Source organism: Eptatretus burgeri, chromosome 9, assembly GCF_056783735.1.
Source record: "Eptatretus burgeri isolate ZD-2024b chromosome 9, Ebu_testis_v1, whole genome shotgun sequence".
Taxonomy (NCBI): domain Eukaryota; kingdom Metazoa; phylum Chordata; class Myxini; order Myxiniformes; family Myxinidae; genus Eptatretus; species Eptatretus burgeri.
In genome coordinates, this window is record NC_140969.1 from 46277207 (window position 1) to 46300921 (window position 23715).

General features: G+C 43.4%; 1 protein-coding gene across 1 annotated transcript in view; it reads left to right on the plus strand.

Moving 5' to 3' along the window:
* Positions 1–23715, plus strand: part of DHTKD1 (dehydrogenase E1 and transketolase domain containing 1) — an 89292-nt gene that overhangs the window by 17745 nt on the left and 47832 nt on the right. The window contains exons 6-7 of the mRNA XM_085895045.1: positions 2172–2343; positions 10530–10728. Of these exons, the coding sequence (XP_085751171.1) occupies positions 2172–2343; positions 10530–10728 (371 nt within the window). The remainder of the gene's footprint in view (positions 1–2171; positions 2344–10529; positions 10729–23715) is intronic.

Below are 23715 nucleotides of genomic sequence, written 5' to 3' on the forward strand. Positions count from 1 at the left end.
GATTAATGTCATCAGAAGTCGGCCATGACTTGACAAAACTGGATAATTGGTTTTGATAATTATTACTTCCGATAGGTGTGCGGACGTATCGACTGTTAGCCGATACACCGCCCATGTGTAAGTATGTCCATTTTTCACCAAATTTCCCTCAGGCGAGTATTAAACAAAACCAAATGACCTTTAGGAATAGAGTTATGCATTAAATAAAGGCCACAATTGGGTCATTGGGGTGTGGGTGGCAAGATCCACATCACACTTTGATGAAACCATGGCTGGGAGAAATCACATATGATCCTCCAAGATATGTTAAAAACAATCCATATCCAGTCCACAAATAATGTTGTCATGGCTATAAAATTTGGACAGGCAATGGGATTCATCATTCATGTGTAAAGACTCATTTAAGCATCTTTATTAGCAAAATATCATTGCTTCTTATAAAGAGGCCTAGCAAGTCGAGATGGCTCTGATCCATCCATCTGTGGGGGACGCGATAAGCATAGAATGGGCAGAGACAATGTGTTCGCGTGACAAGTGACACTTGTTGCTGGCAGGTCGTGCAACAAGCGATGTGATGGGACTCAGTTTGTGCCCTGCTGCTTCATCAAATTTTGGGGTTCAATTAGGCTTATTAATGAGCTTAACATGGTCAGGAATAAACTATCAGCAGTCTGTTATTCTGATGAGTGCACAACAAGGGTAAAATCGAGATTGACATCTCTTTTTTTTTCATTTATTCATGACCATAGGCTTTCATTTCAGTCTTCAAAGGCTTGAGTGCCATATGGATGCCTCTGAGTTTGGAGGGGATGTGTTGGCATAATTTATGTCCATGATGTCAGCATCATGTCATAAGTTCAGTGTGTTTCCTTGATTGGTATGTATATATATATATATATATATATATATATATATATATATATATATATATATATATATATATATATACATATCTCGAAATATGTGGAGTGTGACGAGCACTCCCCAAATCTGCAATGGACATAAAGTCCAACACCAAATCATCACCTCCAATCCAGAGTCCTCAGCCAGGCGACTCTGTCAAACAGACAAAGATTACATGGTCAACGTTAGTTAAGCATCAAATGGAGCTGCCTTTCTGGATTTTGGGCTTATTTTCCCTCATCAGGACTGCATACTGATAAATATCTAACCAATGATGACCACATTAGTCAGTTTTACCACGTGAGACAAAATCCGCAGCAATGCTCACCATAACAGCCAGAAGGTGCGATTGATGCCATATATAATATATATATATATATTTTTTTTCTGTTGTCCCTTATTAGAATCGTTGAGAGTAAAAGATTTGCATTTTCTAAAACTGGTATGCATGTATTATGTGCAGTATTCACAGATTTGTTTATTTGTCCAGTGAATTGTTTGCTTATTTATGTTTATAATCACCACCGGCTGGTGTTGTTTTTGTGTTGTTTTTATCTTGCCAAAACGAAGTTTTTGCAAGATATGTTGGTCAGCTTGAATGTTTTTTCTTTTGTTGTTTGTTTGTTTGTCTGTAATCACATATAAAAAAATTCTGCAGAGCACAGTTATCATTGGAAATTTTTGTAACTTCACATATCAGAGGCCTATAGAGGTCCCTTTCAGTGCACAAAATTTTGAAGGTCAAGGTCAAAGGTCAAGGTCACTTTGTCGCAAATCAGGGGAGTCGACGAAACCCTTATTTTTTGAGTAATTTTGATCGGATCGTCTTCAAACTTCATAGGAATATAGTTCATGGTCTGGCGCTCAGCTGATTAATTTTTGGTGGCGATTGGCCTTGACCTTCATGGTTAGCGCCTGAGGTCAAACATATTTGACCCCAAGGTCAAATTTTCAAGTTTTAGGAACCATATCGTGTAGTACCTCAAATTGAACACCTCGATGAGTGCTTTCTAGATATGTCAAGCTTGAGACATTATGATGTCATTTGGTGACGTTATGAGGCAAACACATATTTTTCATGGTTACTCTGTAGAACGATTCTCATCGGAATCTCTCGTAGGCAGATATTCCTCAAGGAGTCGCTCCTGGTGGATAGCAGCTTTGTTCACCTCAGTGTGACCTTAAAGAAGTCACACGTGGTCACCTTTTGGCAAGATACGGGTCACCCTGCGGGTGACATTGTTTTTATTTTCTTTTTTTTCTGTCAGGTTCATGGGGATGCTTCATTTCCCGGGCAAGGTGTGGTTGCTGAGACCCTGACACTGTCTCGCCTCCCACATTACCGTGTTGGTGGCAGCATTCACCTTATTGTGAACAACCGGTTGGGCTTCACCACACCAAGTGAGAAAGGAAGATCCTCTCTGTACAGCAGTGATGTCGGTGAGTTGCGTAAGGGGAATGTAGTAGAGCAAATAAATAGAGATCAAAAGAACTAATCTCTGCCATTTCATTACTTTGCGTTCTTCATAGTTTTAATTGAACCATTATTCACTCAAATGCATCTCAAAATATAAAGCTCGTCCATGTCCGCTTTGTACTGAAACTAAACTGGATGAATACGACAGCTAAAAAATACGTAAAGTACAATTTATTGATGACTGTTCTCCATATTCTCATAGTCTCATAAATAACGGTTTGTTTAAAATTTGTTGACAAAAGCTCAAACGGTATGAATGTTACGGACTGAACACACAAAAGCGGGCTGATAAGGCCTGTATGAATTTATTGTGACTTTGCCATTTCACATTTTGACCTAATTATTAATTTGTCTTCTCCATATTCTCGGAATAAAAGTTGGTTGAAAATTTGATGACAAAAGCTCAAATGGTAGAAAAAGACACACAATTGCAAAACCCTGTCTCCGGCAACATGAGAAAGGGCTAATGATTCATATGTAGTGCGCTGACAGAATAGCACAGGACTGGCACACTCACTCGTAAGCTGTCTAATCTGAGTTTGACTGCAGTCCCACAGTCAGGACATTCAGCACACCACCCATTCGTTGGTACATTAAACCAGGGTGCAATCTGTCAGCAAATGCTGGTGGGTTTTGCAAAGAGTAGGCCATTATGTACCAGCACCCTCACCATATCATGAATTCCTGCCTTGATCTGCAGGGGCCACTGCATCTGTGGCATAACCAGCTCACAGAAATTGTGCAGCCAGCATCAATGTACTCCACAGCAATGAATGACTTTCTTAACTATGTAAGATGTAATAATTATTTGAGGAGAGGAGGAGATTGGGACCATACTCTCTGCAGAGTGTTGGTGCTGCTTAAGCAGTCTCCTTGGCTATTGGACACAATCTTGGATGGGTCGCCACTCCGACACAGGATAGCAGCATGCTGGCACTCACTTTGCCGACCTCGGAAGGATGACAGGCCGAGTTAACCCCACCTGGTATTAATTCAACAGCTGAGTGAGATTTGAACTCGGGACCCTTGGATCCAAAGCCTGCCACGCTAACCATTAAGCCAACACCAGGCATTACATAATTATTAGAGCTCATGATAATTTATCACATTCTTACCTCATTTGAACTTGAGAGTGATGCAGTGTACATCAAAGAGGCTGAAATCTGTTAAATTAAACATGAACAATTATTAACCTCCGCCATCGAAGATGGATGGAGGTTACTGTTTTCACCCCTGTCTCTTTGTTTGTTTGTGAACAGTATTACGGAAAAACTCCTCGACAGAAACGAAACCTTGCATCTGGGTGTATGGGCTGGTCATTTGTGTAGATATTGAGCAGCAGGGAGGCAAGGACACCACCTGTGGGAGGCCATTCTTCTGTCTCTGCCACCTCTGTTACATTTGCCCTTCAGGTCCAGAAAGAAATGTCTGTTCTCCAGCATGTTTTGGATGAGATTTGTCAGTTTGATGCCTTTTGTTCGCTGAAAAAGCGTCTGCACGAGTATCCTGTGGTTGACAATGTCATACACTGCTGATAGGTCGACAAAAGCAGCACCACTTATCTGCCCTTCCTCGTAGCCATCTTCCATGAATTGGGTGAGATTCAGGAGTTGACCTGTGCAGGAGTTTCTAGGTCGGAAACTGGCTTGCTCTGGAATAAGATGTTCATCCACAAAGGAATCTACAAGGTTCAAAATGAGTCTCTCAAATCGTTTGTTTGTGTGGCACAGCTGGGAGATTGGCCGGCTTTTGGGGATGATGGATCTTTCCCGAATATCAGGATAGCCATGATTCTTGCTCATCTGCAAAGCTTCAGGATCTTGTTGGAAGTCAAGAAACAGTCGAGCATATCTGGTAGTCATTGAAGGGCACCTGGACCTTGATGTTTCACTTGTTCACAGAGGATGTCATCAAACCCAGGTACTTTGTTGTTTTTTTTTATCACCTTGATGCAAAGTTGAAGTTCGTTCAAAGTAAAGGGCCTTGTGACATTAAGGTCTTTCTGGTCCCTACATTTGGCCTAGGGAGTTTTGCCCTGCTGGGAAGATGACCTGAGTTTAGCTGATGGGCAAATTGGTCTGTCCTGCCTTCATACTTGGGTTGAGGTTTTGTAAATTCATTTCCGAGAATCCTTATGGTTTTCCATGCTTTTATGCTGCTGTGAGTCATGTTTGTGGAATCAATCAGCTCTTCCTACTTATTTATCCACTCCTCCGATATGGCATTAATAAGCTTTTCTCGAGTTTCCAAGGTGTCATTCTGGAAAGAAATGGTGTCGTCATTGGAGAGTTAGTTTCTTGGCATCATCAGATAGTCCTGGGATATAGTTAGCCCTGCAGCCTCTTAGGATATTTTTTTACAAGATGAGCTTTTAACCAGATCCACAAAGGCATTGTAGTGTCAGGAGAGGCTGGTAGAGCTTTAATTGAAGCATCCAGATCTGCAGCGACTATCTCCCAGTTTGCCGCCTTTAAATCGAATCATCGGCGAAAAGAGACTGACTGGGATGCAACCACAGCATTGGCTCTAATTCCAAAAGGGCGATGTTGAGAGTTTGGGATTGGACCCACCACAACTTTCTCACACTGGTTAGCGATACAGTTTGACACAAATACCAAGTCTGGGTTGTAGCCTCGTCTCCATCTGCTACGGTTGAAAGAGTGTGGAAGTTTTGCATCATGAATGAGGGAGAGCTGATTTGCGTCTGACCAGCTTTCCACCAGTTCCCCATCCTCGTTCGTTTCTGTGTATCCCCTCAGGATGCTATGACTATTGAAGTCACCAATCACCACGTCCAACGGACCACTAACAAAGCCGTCAGGGAAGTAAACTCTTCATTCGGAGGCTTATAGATTGCATTTACACGTATTCCCATAAACTTGATATTGAGGACTTCTATGTTATCAATTTCTGATAGAGAGGATTTTTCAACAGTAATTCCACTTCAAGCCAAGATAGCACTACCATATCGATCATGTGGCCTCTCAATAACAAGTGCCACTCCCAAGATTCTAGGGCAGATACTTGTAACTCCACGATTGGTCTCTTGCAGGCAAAGAATGTCACATTTATTTCTCATACGTAAATCAGCCAGAAGGTTTTACTTGGCTCCTGAAAGGTCTTCAATGTTTGCCAAGATTATACAGTGGACAATGCCGGTCCTGAAAAGGACCCAAGCTTGTGACACCGTAGCTCGTCGACATTGTGGTCTGCATTTGACAGAGTATTCATCTTGCACTCTGTAATGCTTGTTTTAATGTTAGTGGCTGGTGAGTGCATGTAGCGTGGTAGGATTCGCAGGCAGAAGCCTGACAGAGACCGTGACGTGAATGCTCCTTCTTTGGCCCCCAGAAATATAAATGTTCAGGATGTATTTTTCATGCCCAAGCTGGATTCTACTCAAAACTAGCAAAGAGCCCGTCTGTAGTAATGTTGCCGCGTGGAACTCCCAGACCTGGCGCACCCGCAGTACTCGCACCCAACCACGCTGAGGATTATAAGCCTCGCATGCCGGCTGAGCGAAATGGAGGCCTGTACTTTAGGTAGAGAATGAGGAGTTGACATCCAGACTACCACGCTGACAATTTAGGCGGTTTACGACTTGGCCATTGATGTTTGCAAAAATCACGCGCAATCTTTGCACGTGCACGCTATTCTTAGTGTTTATTTATTTATTTATTTATTTAATTATTTCTTGACAACACAGCCCCATGGAACAATGGTACATAAGGAAACAATGAATTGCAATTGATGTGCTTAGTACATCAATGGACGGGGTACACTGAAGGCAAAAATATACAAGAAGAAAGTCACATGGCGTGCTAGCTCCTGGTGGCTAGCATGCCATGATGTCATGGTGCTAGAGAGGATTTGGGAGTGTCCAGGTGCCCTCTCGGCAGGGTCCAGGTGTCCAAGTCCAGGTGCCCTCTCTGAGATATGAGAACAAGAAAGGTTGAGGACGTGTTCAACTAAGCATACAAGAAGATCATAGACTCCATCAGAACGACAGACTTAATTAATTCAGTTATTCTTCCTTTTCTTCTTTTTCTTTTTCTTCTTCTTCTACTTTTTCTTGCACAATTATTCCCATGCTCTTGTAGGGTTGGCCGCGTGAAGCTTGACCAAAGTCTTTCACGAACTGGCTGGCCAGGCCTGATGCTTGACTCAGGCTAGGGCAGGAATTTTGAATTTGGCCATGGTGCCAGTGATGGCTCGCCCTACTCTTCACGAAGGACGAATTGGGATCTTTAATTAATTAAGTACAGCACATACCCCACATCTCACATGAAAACTAAACACATCACACACACGGACCCTCTATCTAACCCACTTTTCACTAACCACAAAATTTTCAAAATGTTTAATTTAATCCATTCATGTGTAACTAAACTTGCCACATGGTGGTTCATTCACTTTTACAGAGGAATGTGATTACGCAGCTCAAATGCACGGCTACTCACTTTAGATGGGGATGGCTCACAGACACAACAAAGAGAACAAGAAAGGAGCAGAAATCAAAATAGAAAAGTAGCTGAAAGTCATCGCACATGCAATCATGCAGTATGGTTATCTTTAATTAATCTAGCTACTCGGTGATGAATTCCAACGTTTTATAGGGGAATGTGATTACACAAGAGGACAATTCCACATGTCAAATCCACAGCTACTTGCTTAAGATGGACATGGCTCACAGTAAGCGGAACGAGAAAGCATCTGAAGTCTAAATGCGAGCCCAGCTCTCTGCTAGCTTGACGAGGCGGAGACGGTTCCAATGGCTATCTATAGGGTAGGCTTGGCACAGAAAATATGCCTTGCAGACAACAAAATATTTGACACAGTACCCTTGCATCCAGATTCATGGGACTGATGAGATCTAAATAATCAAAAGTAGAAAGAAGGGCATGATTGGATGACCTTAGTCAGAGAGCACGAACCTACCTTCAAAATGACGAGCCTGAGGGAAGAACGAAGAGCAAGATTAGACGACCTTGGCCATAGAATGCAAACTTGCTTTGAAAATACAGAGCCTGACGAAAGGCGAGAATGGTTGCATGACCTTGGTCAAAGGGCACAAACTCACCTTCAAAATGAACATCTGGAGGTAAGAAGAGAGCGCCTGCAAGCTCAAATTGCGAGATCATCAAGAGTCCACATCATCTCGCTGGTTTAGAGCTGCCTTTAACTATGACACATCGTTTGATCTTTCAATGCAAGCATCTTTGGGTATGGGTCAAATGGATCAAGTGAGCATTGTCAGGCATTGAAATGGAAAGGCGAGGCTCCAGGATTGTGTTGTCGTGGTAGAAAAGTGAAATTAGACATTCCACCCGAACCTCCAGTGCCTTTAAATCGGCTGATGTCACACACCCACTTCCTCAGTAACATTAGAAAGTAGAACTGCTGCTTCCAAATGACTATATTTTGTACAGGAGAGAGATAGTACAAATGATCAACAATCAAAATTAGAGGCCATCTGATTGAAACTATGCAACAAATGAGTGACACAGAGGTTGAGTTCCTTCAAGTTGACCTCATTGATGATCATCAGGCACAAGAAGAGCAACATTGCACCATCATTTCTGGACTATGATTTTGAACTTCAAGAAATGCATCAACTGGAAAATTTATACATCCAACTATTCAAGACAAACATTGAAGAAAAAAAATTTACATGAGCTGAGAGTCATTCGAAGAGACAAAACTCATCGGAGACCATCCTAGACTTTTCAATGCACCAACTTAAAGCGATGTTGCTGACATAATTGTTGTTACGGATCCAGGATTCGAGTTTCGCCATGAGTGGAAAGCACTCGAGTTCCTTCAAAACACCCAGTCCTGAGGCCATGGACACAAATAATTTCGTGCTCCTGCGGGTTGTTGAGTTACCACGAGCACCAAATAGTACTGCCAATCCTGCAGGGTTACACTACCTCACATGATGCCTTGCATGTGGACGGCTGCACCCTTCCCCCCATTCCTCTCCCCTACTTCTCTCTTATATTGCTAGTTATAAAGTGTGACGGACACACAAGGATGGACAGATGCTTCTCCTTTTAGTAATATAAGATATGGATTACAAAGAGAGTGTGAAAGTTGTGATTTGTTTGAAAGGTCATGGATTTTAAAGAGATAATTTCTGAAGAACTAATTGCTAGAAAATCCAGAATCATAAAATTAGATATCGGGAGAATACTTTATGACAGAAATAGGTGGAAGACTTTGAAGATCATAGACATTGCAGGGGCATTGCAGTGGGTTGGTAGCATATACCATGCAGGTTTTTCACATTTTGTACCTTTATCAGCCCCCGTTGGACTTAGTCTGAAACAGGGGCTTATGGATTTGGTCTCAATTTTCGTGTGCGTGCAGGCATGTGCGTGTGTGTCCGCAACCATATCTCGGACATGTATGGACTGATTTTATTCGTACTTGTCACAAAGACAACACATGATTGTATACATAAGCACATCATTTTTTTTTTTCCGACATGAGATCTAAGACGGCCGACTGGTGGCCATTTAAGTTGTAACAAGTAAAAAAAGACATAAAATGTCATAGCCCCCATTGTTTTCGTAATTTTGCTGAATGGAGTTTAAGGGCTAGTCTAAATTTATGTGCAATTAAAATGGCCGCTCATCTCCCTGTCAGCTGTCTTTCATTAGATCGCAAAATAAAGTGAGGGGCACATGTATGCCATCATGTACTGTGCTTGTGCCAAGTTTGAATAAAATCAAACCATGCATGTCTGAGAAATGGTTGGGGACACATTTAAGTAACAAAATGGTCACCAGTCGGCCATCTTGGACCTAATCATGAAGAAAAAAAACATTACATGGTTATGTAAGTCATCATTCATTTTATTTGTGTTCCAAGTTTGAACAACGTCGGTAAATGTTTGTCTGAGAAATGGTTGAGGACGTGTTCGACACTGGGCTTTTTTCTACAACTAAAATGGCCACCAGTCAGCCATCTTGATTCTCATGTCGGGCGGGGGGGGGGGGGAGGGGTAAAAAAAAATGGCGTGCATATGTATACCATCATGTGTTTTCTTTGTGCCAAGTACAAATAAAATCGGTCCATACGTGTCCGAGATATGGTTACGGATGCACGCACACACGCACACACGCACATGAAAATCAAGACCAAATCCATAAGCCCCTGTTTCGGATCAAGTCCAATGAGTACTAAAAAAAAGAAAACCCGTGTTGAACACGTCCTCAACCATTTCTCGAACATGCATTTACCGACGTTGTTCAAACTTTTTCTTTTGTTGGAACTTGGCAAAAGTACAGTGCACAATGGCATCCACTTGCACCTCATGTTATTTCATGATCTGATCAAAGATGCCAGACCGGTAGACTGGTGGCCATTTTAGTTGTAAAAACCTGAGGTTGAACATGTCCTCAACCATTTATTGGACATGAATTTATCGATGTTGTTCAAACTTGGCACACAGATAAAGAATGATGGCTTACGTAAGCACGCCATTTTTTCGAGATCAGGTCCAAGATGGCCGACTGGCGGCCATTTTGTTACTTAAATGTGTCCCCAACCATTTCTCGGACATGCATGGTTTGATTTTATTCAAACTTGGCACGCACAGTACATGATGGTATATACACGTGCCCCTCACTTTATTTTGTGATCTGATCAAAAATGGCCAAATGGTAGAATGGCGGCAATTTTAGTTGTTCGTAAATATGGGCTAGCCCTTTAACTCCATGCAGCAAAATTACGAAAACAATGGGGGCTATAACATTTTATGTCTTTTTTACTTATCGTAACTATTTCCTGGTGCGTAAATAGCAATAAAAGTGGTTCAAGCAAAAGAGCTTTGTGGAGCACAAACTATGGGTGCTAATATGAGCTATTAATGAAAAAGACGTAATGATGCTTTTCTCCCTCCATCGCCTTCCCTTCTGCTCAAGGCTTGTTTGAGTACAATCTCTAGGCAATGGTTTTCTCATGTTTAATATGAAGTTCAGAGATTGATTTTTTTTTTCCTTTTTTATTTGAGTGCGTGGTATGCATGCGTGCTTGCAGCTATATTTATTCCTATGTTTAGTTTCAGTCCTCTCGGACATGTGTGATATATTCGCAACTCATTATTGTTTTATCAAAAGTGATGACGGGTGCATCATCCCTACAGGGAAGATGGTAGGCTGTGCGGTGGTGCATGTCAATGGGGATTACCCTGATGATGTGGTGCGGGCCACACGACTCGCCTTGGCATACCGGCGACAATTCTGCCATGACGCCATTGTGGATTTACTTTGTTACCGGCAGTGGGGGCACAATGAGATGGATGAACCATCCATTACAAACCCTTCCATGTATCAAACCATACGGTAAGAACAAACCCACTGACAATGCTCTACTTTAAAAGGCTAATCAGAGCTACTCTTTACTCTCGAGTATGATGTTATGAATGATTAATTACCTTCGCATTCTCCGAAAGGTTATGTTTTGGTTGGCGTGTATTTATTTATTTATTTATTTCTTTATTTGTGATCTTGTGATTCATATAACTCAAAAAGTATTAAACCGAATTGCATGACATTTGGTGGGATGATTGGTTATTAGCCAGGAAGCATTCGATTCGATTTTGGGATCGTTTGGGTCAAAGGTCAAGGTCAAGGTCACAAAAAGGTCAAAATCGTCTTTTTACGATAACACGGTCAATTTTTATTCAATTTGCATGCAACTAACGCCAAAATGTTCAGAATTCAACGCCTGATCTTGTGATATGCAATATGACACAATGACGCCCATACTCTTGTTACCGGTTAGGGGTCAAAGGTCAGGGGGGTCATGACCTTGAAAAATATGCGGTTTTTCATAACGCGGTCAATTCTTGTCCGCTTTACATGAACCCAGCACCAAAATGTTCAGAATTTAATGCCCAATCTTGTGACACAATGACGTCATAACACATGTCACCGGTTGGGGTAAAATGTCGGTGGGGGGGGGTCACGCCCTTGAAAAATATGCGGTTTTTGGCATAACTCAGTCAATTCTTATTCGATTTGCATGAAACCAGCATCAAACGAGATTACCTTCTCTTGTTGAAACGTCGTATTCACCGAGCTTGCGAGTGAAGATGCGCCAAAACGACGTGAGTTGATTGTTGTTTAGTCCGGAGCCCCCAAAAGTCAGGGGGGGGTCATGACATTATAGATATGTGGTTTGTGTCATAAGACCATTCATATGAAACCAGTTCCCCACACTCATACCAAGAACAAAAAAAGTAGTGGCGGCGAAGGTATGCGCTCTATGAGTGCCCGTTCTAGTTGATTATGTGTAACATTCCATTGTGAAACAGAATTTATTTCATTTTGATGATATGCCACGACACGGTATGAAATTGAATTGCTTCACATATACACTGCTGTGCGAATGTCTTGAATATTTCGCAATTTTCTGCTCTGACGCATAAGGAAACTAATACTTTCTGTTCAATGCAAATACACCTTTATGAACAAGAAAATCGTGTTCAACTAAGCACATTTACACACAAAAACCTCGACACGAATGAATAAAGAAAGTGTTTCCACCCTTTTCCTTTAAAACTATTGAAATTATTTGAGGTATACTTTCAAATAATTTTGTTTTAAACGCTTGTGGAATGGTGTTCCATGCTTCTTCCAAAGATCACCAAATTTGCTGGGATTCTTTTTCACTTTTTCTTTGTCCAAATAGTCCCAAACATCTTCAGTGATATTGAGGTCTGGCATTTGAGCAGGCTATTCCATGTGTTGAAGGACTCCAGCTTTCTCTTTCTTTTTCAAATAAGTTTTAATTACTGTAGCTGCATGTTTTGGGTCATTATCTTTCTGTAAGATGAAGTTTGGACAAATAATTCTTGCACCAAATGTGATAACACTGAACAACAAAATTTTTTTACTGGAGATGTGTAAAGTGATTTAGACTAATTTGGGTACGCTGATTTCAAAAATCATAACCGTTTTGCTGTATCACGTCAGGATTTTCAGTAACAGAAATATTCCCATTGCCTAGAAGTCAGGATTTCAATGAAATTTACAAAAATTCATTTATTCATTTATTTCATCATGAATGCTTCAAAATTATAGAAATTACAGAAAAACTCCACTAGAATGTAATTAAAAATGCTTTAGGCATTTGGCTTTGCGTTTGTGCTGCTCTGTCAGTTTCACGATGCAGGAACCAGCAGAAATCGCCCATCATGTTCGGGTTGTGCCGCCCTTGGTAACGCGTCTCCATGAGTGAAATCTCTTGGTGGAATCGCTCGCCGTGCTCGTCCGAGACTGCTCCCAAGTTGTCAGGGAAGAAGTTCAGGTGCTGGTGTAGGAAATGGATTTTCAGGGACATCCTGGAGCCAAGTTTGCTGAAGGACTCCAGCAGCTGCTGCACTATTTCTTCATAGTTGTCCGCACGCTCGTTCCCCAAGAAGTTGTCCGTCACAGCTTTGAAGCTCCTCCACGCTGCCAGCTCTTTGGGGTTTAGAGTTGTCGGAAAAGTTTCGTCCTTCATAATCTGTCGGATTTGCGGTCCAACAAAGACACCAGCCTTGATCTTGGCCTCCGACAAGGTGTTGCCAAACTTTTCCTTGAGGTATAAAAACCCACGCCCATTCAGATCCATTGCCCGTACAAAACTTTTCATCAAGCCGAGCTTTATGTGGAGTGGTGGAAGGAAAACCTTGGCTGGGTCGACAAGGGCGACATGCTTCACGTTGTGTCGACCAGGTACATGCTCTTTTCGCTCTTCCCAATCTTTCTTCGTCCAGTGATTCTTGTCGTCTCTGCTATCCCAGAGACAAAGGAAGCACATGTATTTCGTGTAGCCTGACTGCAGCCCTAACAACAGCGCCACCACTTTCAAGTCTCCGCAGATGTGCCAGTTGAAGTCATTGTACTTGATGGAATCAAGCAGCTGCCGCATAGTCTCATAGGTCTCTGTCATGCCGAACGCATGAGCCAGTGGGACTGATGGTTTCTCGTTGCCATTGTGGAGCAAAACAGCCTTCAAGCTGTTCTTCCCCGAGTCGATGAAGAGGCGCCAGTCTGCAGGATCGTGATCACACCCAAGTTCTTTCAGCAGACCGTTGATGTCACTGCAGAATGTCATCGTGTCTTCCATCTCAAAGAACTCAGCCATGTCTCTGTGACGTGCTCTGAACAAGGATATCTTGGTGTTAGGTTCAACTAGATTCCACTGCTGCAGCCTTGATCCAAGCAGCTCTGCCTTCGCCTTTGACAGCGAGAGATCTCTTACAAGATCATTTAAGTCTTCCTGGTTCAGAAGGTGTGATTCTTGAGTGTCGGGTTCAAAAGGTTCATCATCACCATCCTCTTCACCACTGCTTACAGCTATGTTCTGATCAGCTGGAGGTGTTGGAACGGGGTTCTCGTCATCATGAGGCACAGGTTTACGAGCAGAGACGCAGTCAGCGTACTTGATGTGACCTTTATTCTTCTTGTTGAAGCCGGCGATGCTTGTGCAGCAGAAATAACAATCATCATGATGATTCTGCGGCTCACGCCATATCATGGGCACCGCAAATGGCATGCTCGCGCGCTTGCCCACCAACCACTGAGTCAAGGTTGTGTGACAGCTTGTGCAGCAGATGTGTGGTGCCCAGCTCTGTTCTTGGTCCCCCACCTTACACCCGAAGTAGTGAAAGTAGGCGGCCTTCATTTTCACTGCTGTAGATATACTTCGCTGTTGATCTTTTTTGGTATACCGACCACAGACATAACAGAAGTTGTCAGGATGATTGGTACAGGAACGCCTACTCATCTTTATCTGAAAGAAAGAAATATAACACAAGTTAACAACAATTGTACGAAATAGACATGTTAAAGACATATGTAAATTTCATTGAAATCCTGACTTCTAGGCAATTGGAATATTTCTGTTCCTGAAAATCCTGACGTGATACAGCAAAACGGTTATGATTTTTGAAATCAGCGTACCCAAATTAGTCTTAATCACTTTACACATCTCCAGTAAAAAATAAATTTTGAAATTTGTTGTTCAGTGTAATTAATGACTACAAGATTTCATATTTGCTGCTCATGTACAGTTTCCTTTGAGTTGCGATCACAAGTTTTTGAAGGTTCTGATCAATGTTTATATACCTGATCAAAGATTATAAATGGTGATCTTGGTTTCTTCTCACCCAAACTAAGCTCTATTAATAACAGTGAAGGTTGTTATAATTGTAGAAATCACAAGTGGAGGATTTGAGTAAATTGTTGTTGTTCATAACATCTATATATTGTAACATCTGAATGTGTTCAAGACTTTTGCACAGCAGTGAATTGCAATATATTTTGTTTTTAGGCCCCTTCATCGATACTATAGGAGAGCCGTTAGTCTGTCCGTCTGTGTCAACATTTTTCTCAGGGATTGCTGAACGGATCTTCCTTAAACTTTTAGAGGTTCATCAGTGAGTACCAGTGTCAGCCTCACCCCTGCCCGTGCTCCACGTCGGCGTCAGCGTCAGCCTTTCCTTTGTTTTCTGGCTTTCCTCAGGGTAGACTGTGGAAGTAAAATAATTAATTCCATCTTGTGAAATATGAGCATGGACATTTTGGTAATAGAAATCTCTATGGATCACATGACTATTGCAAAGCACTGGTGTTTCTGTATTAATCACACTGAAACAAATATTTTTCATGTTGAGATGTGTTCTTTGTCCACAAATTATGTACTCATGTCTCTTGATGCCTTTAAACAATATGCAAGAATGAAGTCTGTTGTAAAGCATTGGCTACGGTGACTTTATGACCATATAAGGAATGGTTTGCCAGGAAACATCGTCTGCAAAGGCACTGGGATAGAGTTGAGATAGACTTTAATTGTCTACAGGATAATTATGCTTATCAGGTCTCTCACAATGACAATAATAATGACAAAGTCAGGGCTCATTACATTTGCAGAGTCAATACTGACAGGCCACGAGTGAATGGAATGGAATCTCTGTTCACTGTGCTGTGGTCTTGTTAATTCCTTATAAACTGTGATATAACTTTTAAAATCTTCAGATAATTGATTAATTTCATTTCTCGTTGTTGAGAAACACACTTTCCTGGGTGCACCAGTAAAATGCTCAACACCATCACTGTACATTCAAAGTGAATATTTCAAACAAGATGACTTTCAAACCATACGATTATAATAAAAATCGACGTAAAAATAACAAATATATAATCCCCAAACTGGCCCAAGTACATCTGGGCCTGGTAAGGGATCTTGATGTTGGTCCATGCTTAGTTAAAGAAAATATGTACCCATCTGTTATGTTTCCTACTTTAAAATATACTTGATAATGGATCGTAGCATTCTGCAGGTTGTTATATCAATGAATAGATATAGTATGTTAGTTAACTATGTAACAACATAATCTTCTACCTTTCACTTGGTTCGCAAATTGGGGAGAACTACTTTGACTGGCACCGGAAAGTCGAGCCCCCAAAGACATTGGTCTCATTAACTCTGTCCTCCCATTCAATTGTAAAGTTTTACTACAAACATGAACTCTGTCTTCCCATTTGTCCTCTTATCAAACAGGAGTCTCATTGAGCTACTGAGGTCATGGACGTCTCATTATTCTGCAAAGCTGAGCAAACCAGATGCTCCATGTGCATGCTGAGATAAATGCTTATCATTGCCTAATGTAAATGAAGGTTTTCTGTGCATGCACGCCCCTGATAGTCCATGAGCTGGAGGGCCATTTCTGGCCAATCGGTACCATCTTGAGGGATCAAGGTTTGTTGTGATTTTTCTGTTAGGTTGATTTATCTGGAACACAAAAATGCATGATGGACGTCTGAGTGGAGCAGCTCAAGCATTTTACACAGCTTTATGTGCAGCAGGGGTATATCCACAAAACACGCTAATTTTATCACGTTTATGATTTCTTGGTGGCGTCATTACTCAAATGTAATGCACTTTATTTGAAAGGAAATTTAAATCACATCCATATCACAAATCATGCATTTTACTTCCAAACTGCAAAATGAAAAGGATACTAAGTTTTATGAATTAATCTGACATAGTTTCAAAGATGTTCCATGTTCAATTCAATAGCAGAAGAAAATGTATAGCCTATATGTTGTTAAGTTCTTGAACAATTTTGAACAGAATGTGCCACAGAGTTATCTTTAATCCCACAGTGTTGAATAAAGAAAATAGATATTCGACATAACCATTAAACAGAAACGGGCAATGACAAATAATTTGAGAGATATGCATTATGGAGTATCAATTGTCAACGTCACTGTCGTGATCCATGATCCACGCTGCCGTCCGACTGTTCATCTCGGACCTTCATGTTCGCACACTCCTGGAGAATACAAGCAGCTGTGCAGCTTCGGCCATTGACCATGTATGTGCATGATGGCAGCCTACACTCCCGTTTACACTTGCAGGATAAAAATTCCAGAACATCAGGAGCTGGGGCACCAGACATCCACTCAATGGCAAGTCTACTATCGTCATCCAATACCCAACCATTACAGTCAAGTGGACTGGGTACACGTGGAGTTCCTTCAAGACTGTGGTGCCAAATGGCTGCTGGGTGACATGCTCTGGTAGCATGAAGCTTCAAACAATCCTGACAAGGAGGGAGTTGTCCTGGCTGGTTTTCACCATTCTTAGCACGGAACAACTGAAACCGCATCTCGTTAACTTGTGTGACTTCAGTTTGAGACATGTACAGCTTGCAAGTGAATTCCTCAAGCACATGGAAGAGATCATCCTGTCGTGTCCAGTCTTTCCCTAAGTCACTGAAAGCTGTCTGAAACCTTGGATTGTTGATGAGTTTGTCCTGTCACCTTTCCACGGCCACTGAAAGTGCTTACTGTGTCGCAGCCTGTGTTGGAATGCAATCCCAAAAAAGCTTTACAGATGTTTCTGCCGAGAGCACGACCAACTTTTGTTATGTCAACAAGTCTGGTGCGGGTTGATGATCCACATCGGATGAACAGATTACAGTCTATGTCATCATGAAAAGCCAGACATAGCATCATGACGTCTGTGTCTGCTGAAGCTACTATCACAGAATGGAAACTTGACGATGCATTCTTACAGTGTAGTAGAAAGCGTGTGTCTGCTTCCTCGTGAGATGAACGGAGCTCGTCAACTTCAACTCCAGCCTCAGGGGTGATCTTGGTGCAGATATCCTCACATGTGACATAAAGGACCTTGTCTTTAAGTCTTATCCTGTAGGGCCCTGTTCCCCATTGCTCTGTGACGAATTTGATCAGCTTCGTCTTGCTGATGTCACAAGACAGAAGACGCCTCCATTGGTGTAGTCAGTGACCAGGTGCTATGTTTGTGAAGCGGATGTCCATCAGTCGACCTCAGGGCCCTTTCTGCATCTTTTATAGATATCTGTCTGTAGACGTCGAATACCACATCAACCCTGTTGCTACTTGCTGATGTATTCAGCACAGCTGAAAGAAGCATATCAGCCACTTCATCAAAAGTGAGATTCTCCCCTTTCAGCTTCAATACAATACTCAAGCCATCAATGATACACGTTGAGGGGTGTTGGACTTTTTCCACAGCAGAGACCTTACTTTTAGGCTTTCTGGCAAGGGCTGCTTTGTTGGTTTTCTTCATAGTACCATCACAGTTGGCCAAGGACAAAGGAAGGGGGCCAAGGGGGTGTTTCAGTACATCATTCATGTTGAACTTTCTGAGGGAAGCTACGAGTATCATCTGTCCAAACAGTTTGTTGTCACTTTTGAGGACTTGTTCCTTGTTAGGTAGTTTTCGGCTGATCCTTTTGTGGGCATTATCAAATGTCTTCAACTGCATCTTTGGCCATCTGTCAAAGCATGGGTTTTCTCGTCCTTCAATATGCTGTATTTGATAATTAATCTGTATATGCTGCATCCCCTTTCTTGTACGCAGTCAAAAGATCATTGGCAACTTCTGGGGACACACTAGCACCAGTTGAGATGCTTATCAGCTCCGAAGGATTTTGACTGAATGGGTTTGTCCAGGTGTCTTCCATCAGACAAACCAAACTGTCAACATCAGTCTCATCCTTGCGCATTCTTGAAGCTGACAAATCTGTGTGAACCATTCTTTTGCTGCAGCTATCATCTATCATCAGCCTCATTTGTTTAAGACAGGTACTTCTATATTCTGCAGTGATGTAGGACCTGCTAACAGCAGCAGGCTTCAAGCTGAATCCCTTTGTGCCTCCGGCTGTTTGCGTGTTCTTGTTGACTGTTACTTCAATGGTTTGGTCAACAGGTCAGGTCAGGTATGAGAGCATGTGCCAGAACAGCGCGTCGCTGCGTCCACTTTCCGCCGGTACTCCAGGGGCCTCCGTCTGGCCATCTCCCAGGCAGATGCCAGGCCCATCCCCATCTCCTTGACATGATGGTCAACCTGCTGCAACCACGAGGCACGTGGTCGGCCCATTGGCCTCCTCCACTCATGAGACTCCCTCGCTGAGAGAATCTGGTGAGCAGGATCAGCGTCAGGAAAACGAGCCACATGTCCATACAGCCGCAACCGACGCTCACGGACGATGCAGGTAACAAATCTCATCCGAGTCTCTCTCAGCAACTGCTCGTTGGACACAAAATGTGACCAGCGATAGCCAAGGATTCTCCGAAGAGACCTGGTACCAAAGGAATTAAGTCTCCCTCTCAGATCCTTGGTCAGAGTCCAAGTCTCGCATCCTTAGAGCAAGACTGGAAGTACCAAGGACCTGAAGACTCGGACTTTCGTCCTCCCGCACAGGTACTGGCAGCGCCACACCCCATGATCCAGTGAATCCATGACTCCCCAGGATTCTGACTGATTCTGACTCCCATTGACCTCTGACTCACAGCCAGCAGAGACATGAATATCACTGCCAAGGTAAGTGAATCTCTCCACGACCTCAACATCCTCACCACAAACAGACACAGACAGGACAGCAGAATCCAAGATGTCACCGAAAGTCTGGATCTTAGTATTGACCCAAGAAACCCGTAATCCGAGCGGCTCCGACTCCTCATTCAGCACCTCGAGGGCCCCCAAAAGGATGTCTAAAGTCTCCGCAAAGATGACTGCATCTTCTGCAAAATCAAGGTCCGAGATCTTGAAATTCCCAAACGATGCACCACAGCTTGATCTCTCCGACATCCTCCCTAAAATCCAGTCCATACAAGTGCTGAAAAGTGTGGGGGCCAGTACACACCCCTGACAAACTCCAGTAACAACTGGAAATAAGTCAGAGATGGTACCACCACACTTCACAGCACTCTCAGTACCAGAGTAGAGTTCAGACATCAGATCGATCAGTTTTGGTGGCACCCCACGAAGACCAAGAATCCTCCAGAGGACATCCCGATTCACTGAATCAAACGCTTTACAGAGATCAAAATGGGCTGCAAGCAGCCCCTGCCGAAACTCTCGTCTGCGTTCTGTGAGGACACGAAGAGCAAGGATATGGTCAATCATTGACCTCTTTGGTGTAAAGCCTGACTGCTCTGGACGCTGGTGCTCAAGCAGATGTGGCGAACCCTATCAAGAATTATCCGAGCAAAGGCCTTGCCCGGCACTGCGAGCAGCGTCACCCCTCGGTAGTTGTTGCAGTCTTGGCGATCACCCTTCCCTTTCCAGAGAGGGACAACAAGGCCCCTCTTCCAGTCAGTTGGGATGATGCCTGTGTTCCAGGCAGAGCACAAAACTGCATGCAATGACACGAGTGCAGCATTTCCACCAGCCTTGAGAAGTTCAGCATGGATGCCACAGATCCCTGGAGCTTTACCCCATTTCAACTGGTTCACCGCAGCCCATGTTTCCACAAGCAAAGGTGGACCACAGTTGATTGGAGGGTCAGCAACAGGGATTGTAACACCCTTGATGTCCAACTCGACAGCTGGGGGATCAGCCTGGTACAACTGCTCAAAGTAACTGGCCCAGCGGGCCTTCACTTCAGACTCCTCTGTCAAGAGCCTACCACTCTCCGCTCGAACTGCAGTGCTCCGAGGGATGGGCTTGGATGAACGCAATGCGCGAATTCCCCTGTAAGTGGGACGAGAATCACTTGTCCACAGGTGATGCTCTACCCCCTCACAGATTCCTCACACATAGGCCTCCTTGTCCACCCTCAGTGCACGTACAGTTTTACGCCTCAGCTCCCTGAACAGCTCAGCTCTGCCATTCAGCCTGGCCCTGCGACTCTGGTCAATGGTATCCAGTGTCCCTTGAGAGACAAAATTCTTCTTTGCCCTGCGGTGAGTTCCAAGACATCCACCGGCAACATCAAGGACTGTGGTCTTGAAGGCACTCCACAGTCTTCAGGACCCCCCAAAGCACCCAAACCCCCCAAGTGTCCACTCAGCCTGTTTGCAAGCTCCTCAGCTACTCTCTCATCCCTGAGCTTGCCAACATCCAGCCTCAGCTGTGATGGTACCATTCTCCAGGATTTAAGGTGCAGCTTTAGAGTTCCTACAACAAGCCTGTAGTCAGTATTGAGGATCTGAGCACTCCGGTAGACCCTGCAGTTCTGGATCATCCTCCAACGACCGTCAATGAGGAAATGGTCAATCTCCATTGCCACACCGCCAGCGTTGGAATACCAAGTCCAGCGATGAGCTTGTGGGCGCTGAAACCATGAACCAGCCACCCTAAGTCCATGACTTCTTACAAAGTCAAGGAACTTAGTGCTATTCTGGTTCATAGTTCCTGACCCATGGGGACCAACACATGTCTCATAAACATCCCTATCAGTTCCAGTCGATGCATTGAAATCCCCCAAGACTAGAAGTGTATCTTGTCTGGGGCACTGATCAACCACAGACTCTAGCGTGGCGTAGAATGCATCCTTCACGGTGAGGTCACTCGCCTCAGTTGGAGCATAAACAGAGACCAGGGAAATGACACCTCAGGAGTGACAAATCCTTAATCTCATAATACACTCGTTGACCGATGTTACCTCAATTATCATTGGGGTCAGCTTATTGGACATGGCTAAAGCAACTCCTTGGGTATTGTAACCATCAGAGCGACCAGACCAATAGTAGGTGTAACCACCCACCATTATCTCACCGCAATCCGGTCTCCGAACCTCAGAGAGAGCTGCAATCCTGATGTCCAAACGCTTGAGCTCAGATGGTAACCGAGACAGGTGATCATCCTCTCTTAGGGATAGGATATTCCAGGCACCCACCCGAAGGGACCGCCTCAGGTTAACCCAAGGAGACCGCCCTCTGGTGGATGACACCTCAGCACCACTCCGACACACTCTCCCGCAATCTGACCCAGGTATGTTACCCTGTGGTTTCCCTCTTATCATCAAAGATTGGGGGTCCCGAAGGCTTTGCCCCAATCCCATCATCCGGTGAGCTGCCCTGCGAAGGGAAGCTGCACAGGAGGTACTCCCACGGAGTGCGTTTTCAGATTTTTTTGCGTTTTTGCATTTTGCGGAATTAAGCATTTTACGGTGGCTGGAGTTCAAATCCTGCCACCAACCTCCTGATAAAAAAGTAACCCAACTGCAGGAGGACGTCCGCAGACACAGTTGGGCACTAGATATGGATGGCCGTTGGCTCACAAGGAGCTCCTCCGCCCTTTGACAGGTTTTGTTTTTAATCCTGCTGGGTGTCCATATCCATACACCCTCCTCACCAGAAAACCTGGTGGGGAGACGGTTTAGTCGCCGACAACCCGACCATAGAACAGGTTAGTACAGGTTTACATGGTACCTGTAGCAGGTCACAGATCGAACCTGACCTGACCTGGTCAACAGGAAGTCTACCAAATGTATTGGTTGCACCTAATTGTCCTGAGAAACCTCCTTCTAGCATGTGCTGATGAACCTCTGGGTGCGTCTCAGACAGCCTGGTCATTTGGCAGTAATAGACTGGTGGATACTTGGCATAGTTCAGCCTGTCATATGCAAAGCACCAAGGAATGATACTTCGGATAGCAGCCAAATGTAGAACGCAGTTTCCTTCCCTCGATGCTCGGATAAAGTCCTGGTATTATGGCCTCAGAGTCGATGCACAAAAGCGCTCTTTACACAAGGGGTTTTAACATGAAAAACACTATAACTTGTCCAATAATTATCACAGAAAGCTGCCAGACGTCCTGAAATAATATTAAGATATCACTCGATATCGAATAAATAACATTGGCTATATCCATGTCCTAGAATGTTATGATTTATGAACAAGTAAACTTTTAATGACCGTTTTTGCTCTCAAATTTGCCTTGCGCGATTATTTAGCCAAGCATGTTATAGCTTATAAAATGCTTATCATTTAACCTATAGTCACATATTATATACCAATGGATAGGAAATTAAGTCCGCTTTCCAATGGTATGTGGGAATACGCTACATGATGTGGAAGAATAAGGATACGTGGCACAAACTGACCACACACCCTTAAATGTTGTCCGCAAAAGCGCCGTCCGAGCGATTAATGGTCTAAAACAGAAAATTGGAGATAATTAACTTGAGCTACTCTACAGAAAGGTCCATCATGCTGCTTTGTTATCTACATTTGTGTGTTCAATCAGTCATATCACTTTTTTTTCTGGTCCCTCAAGATGGTACCAATTTCCATCTCAGCTCATGGACGATGAAGGAAGACACGCATTCCTTCACAGCGCTATCTGCTTTAATTATGCACAAGATTGTTTCTCTCGTTTGTTAAAGGATCTCGTTTGCAAACAAAGCTTTCTTGTAGTTTGGTATCGATTAACCAAATACCCTGCGATGTTCTGACCCCTCCCAATTTTCCAATTGCATGAAAGACCATGTATTCTAGGTCAGAGGCAGAGATCTGCTTGGATTCTTGAGACAAGCTCTTCTTTCCACATATATATATATATATATTTTTTTTTTTTTGGGGGGGGGGGGGTAATAAACGATCTGTTAAATTATAAAGGGTTTTCTCTTTTGGTTGGAAACCTCCACCACAAGACACACACTCGTTCCGAGTTTTGTGGAAGGAACTGAGATTGCCCTCAGTTGGGTTTGCTTTCCATGAGGCAAAGGCAAGTTGTTTCAGGACAACTGTCTCGCCACAAGCTTCAGTGAACCAAGGGCGGGAGGAAGGGGAGGACAACTGAAGATGAGAGGGAATACATCTGTGAGAGAGAGAGACAGAGAGACAGAGAGACAGAGACAGAGACAGAGACAGAGAGAGAGAGAGATTCTTTGAAAGAATTCCCAGGATGAGTTGATGTTTGAGAAAGTAGCGGTGGGAGACCAGTCTTAAAGTTTGATGGCTGCTTGGAGACCCTGCCAGTCAGCCCGAGTGAAATGCCAGACTCGACGGCGCTGAGATGGTTCTCCAATAACAGCCAGAGAGATGTCCACTTTGACAAGC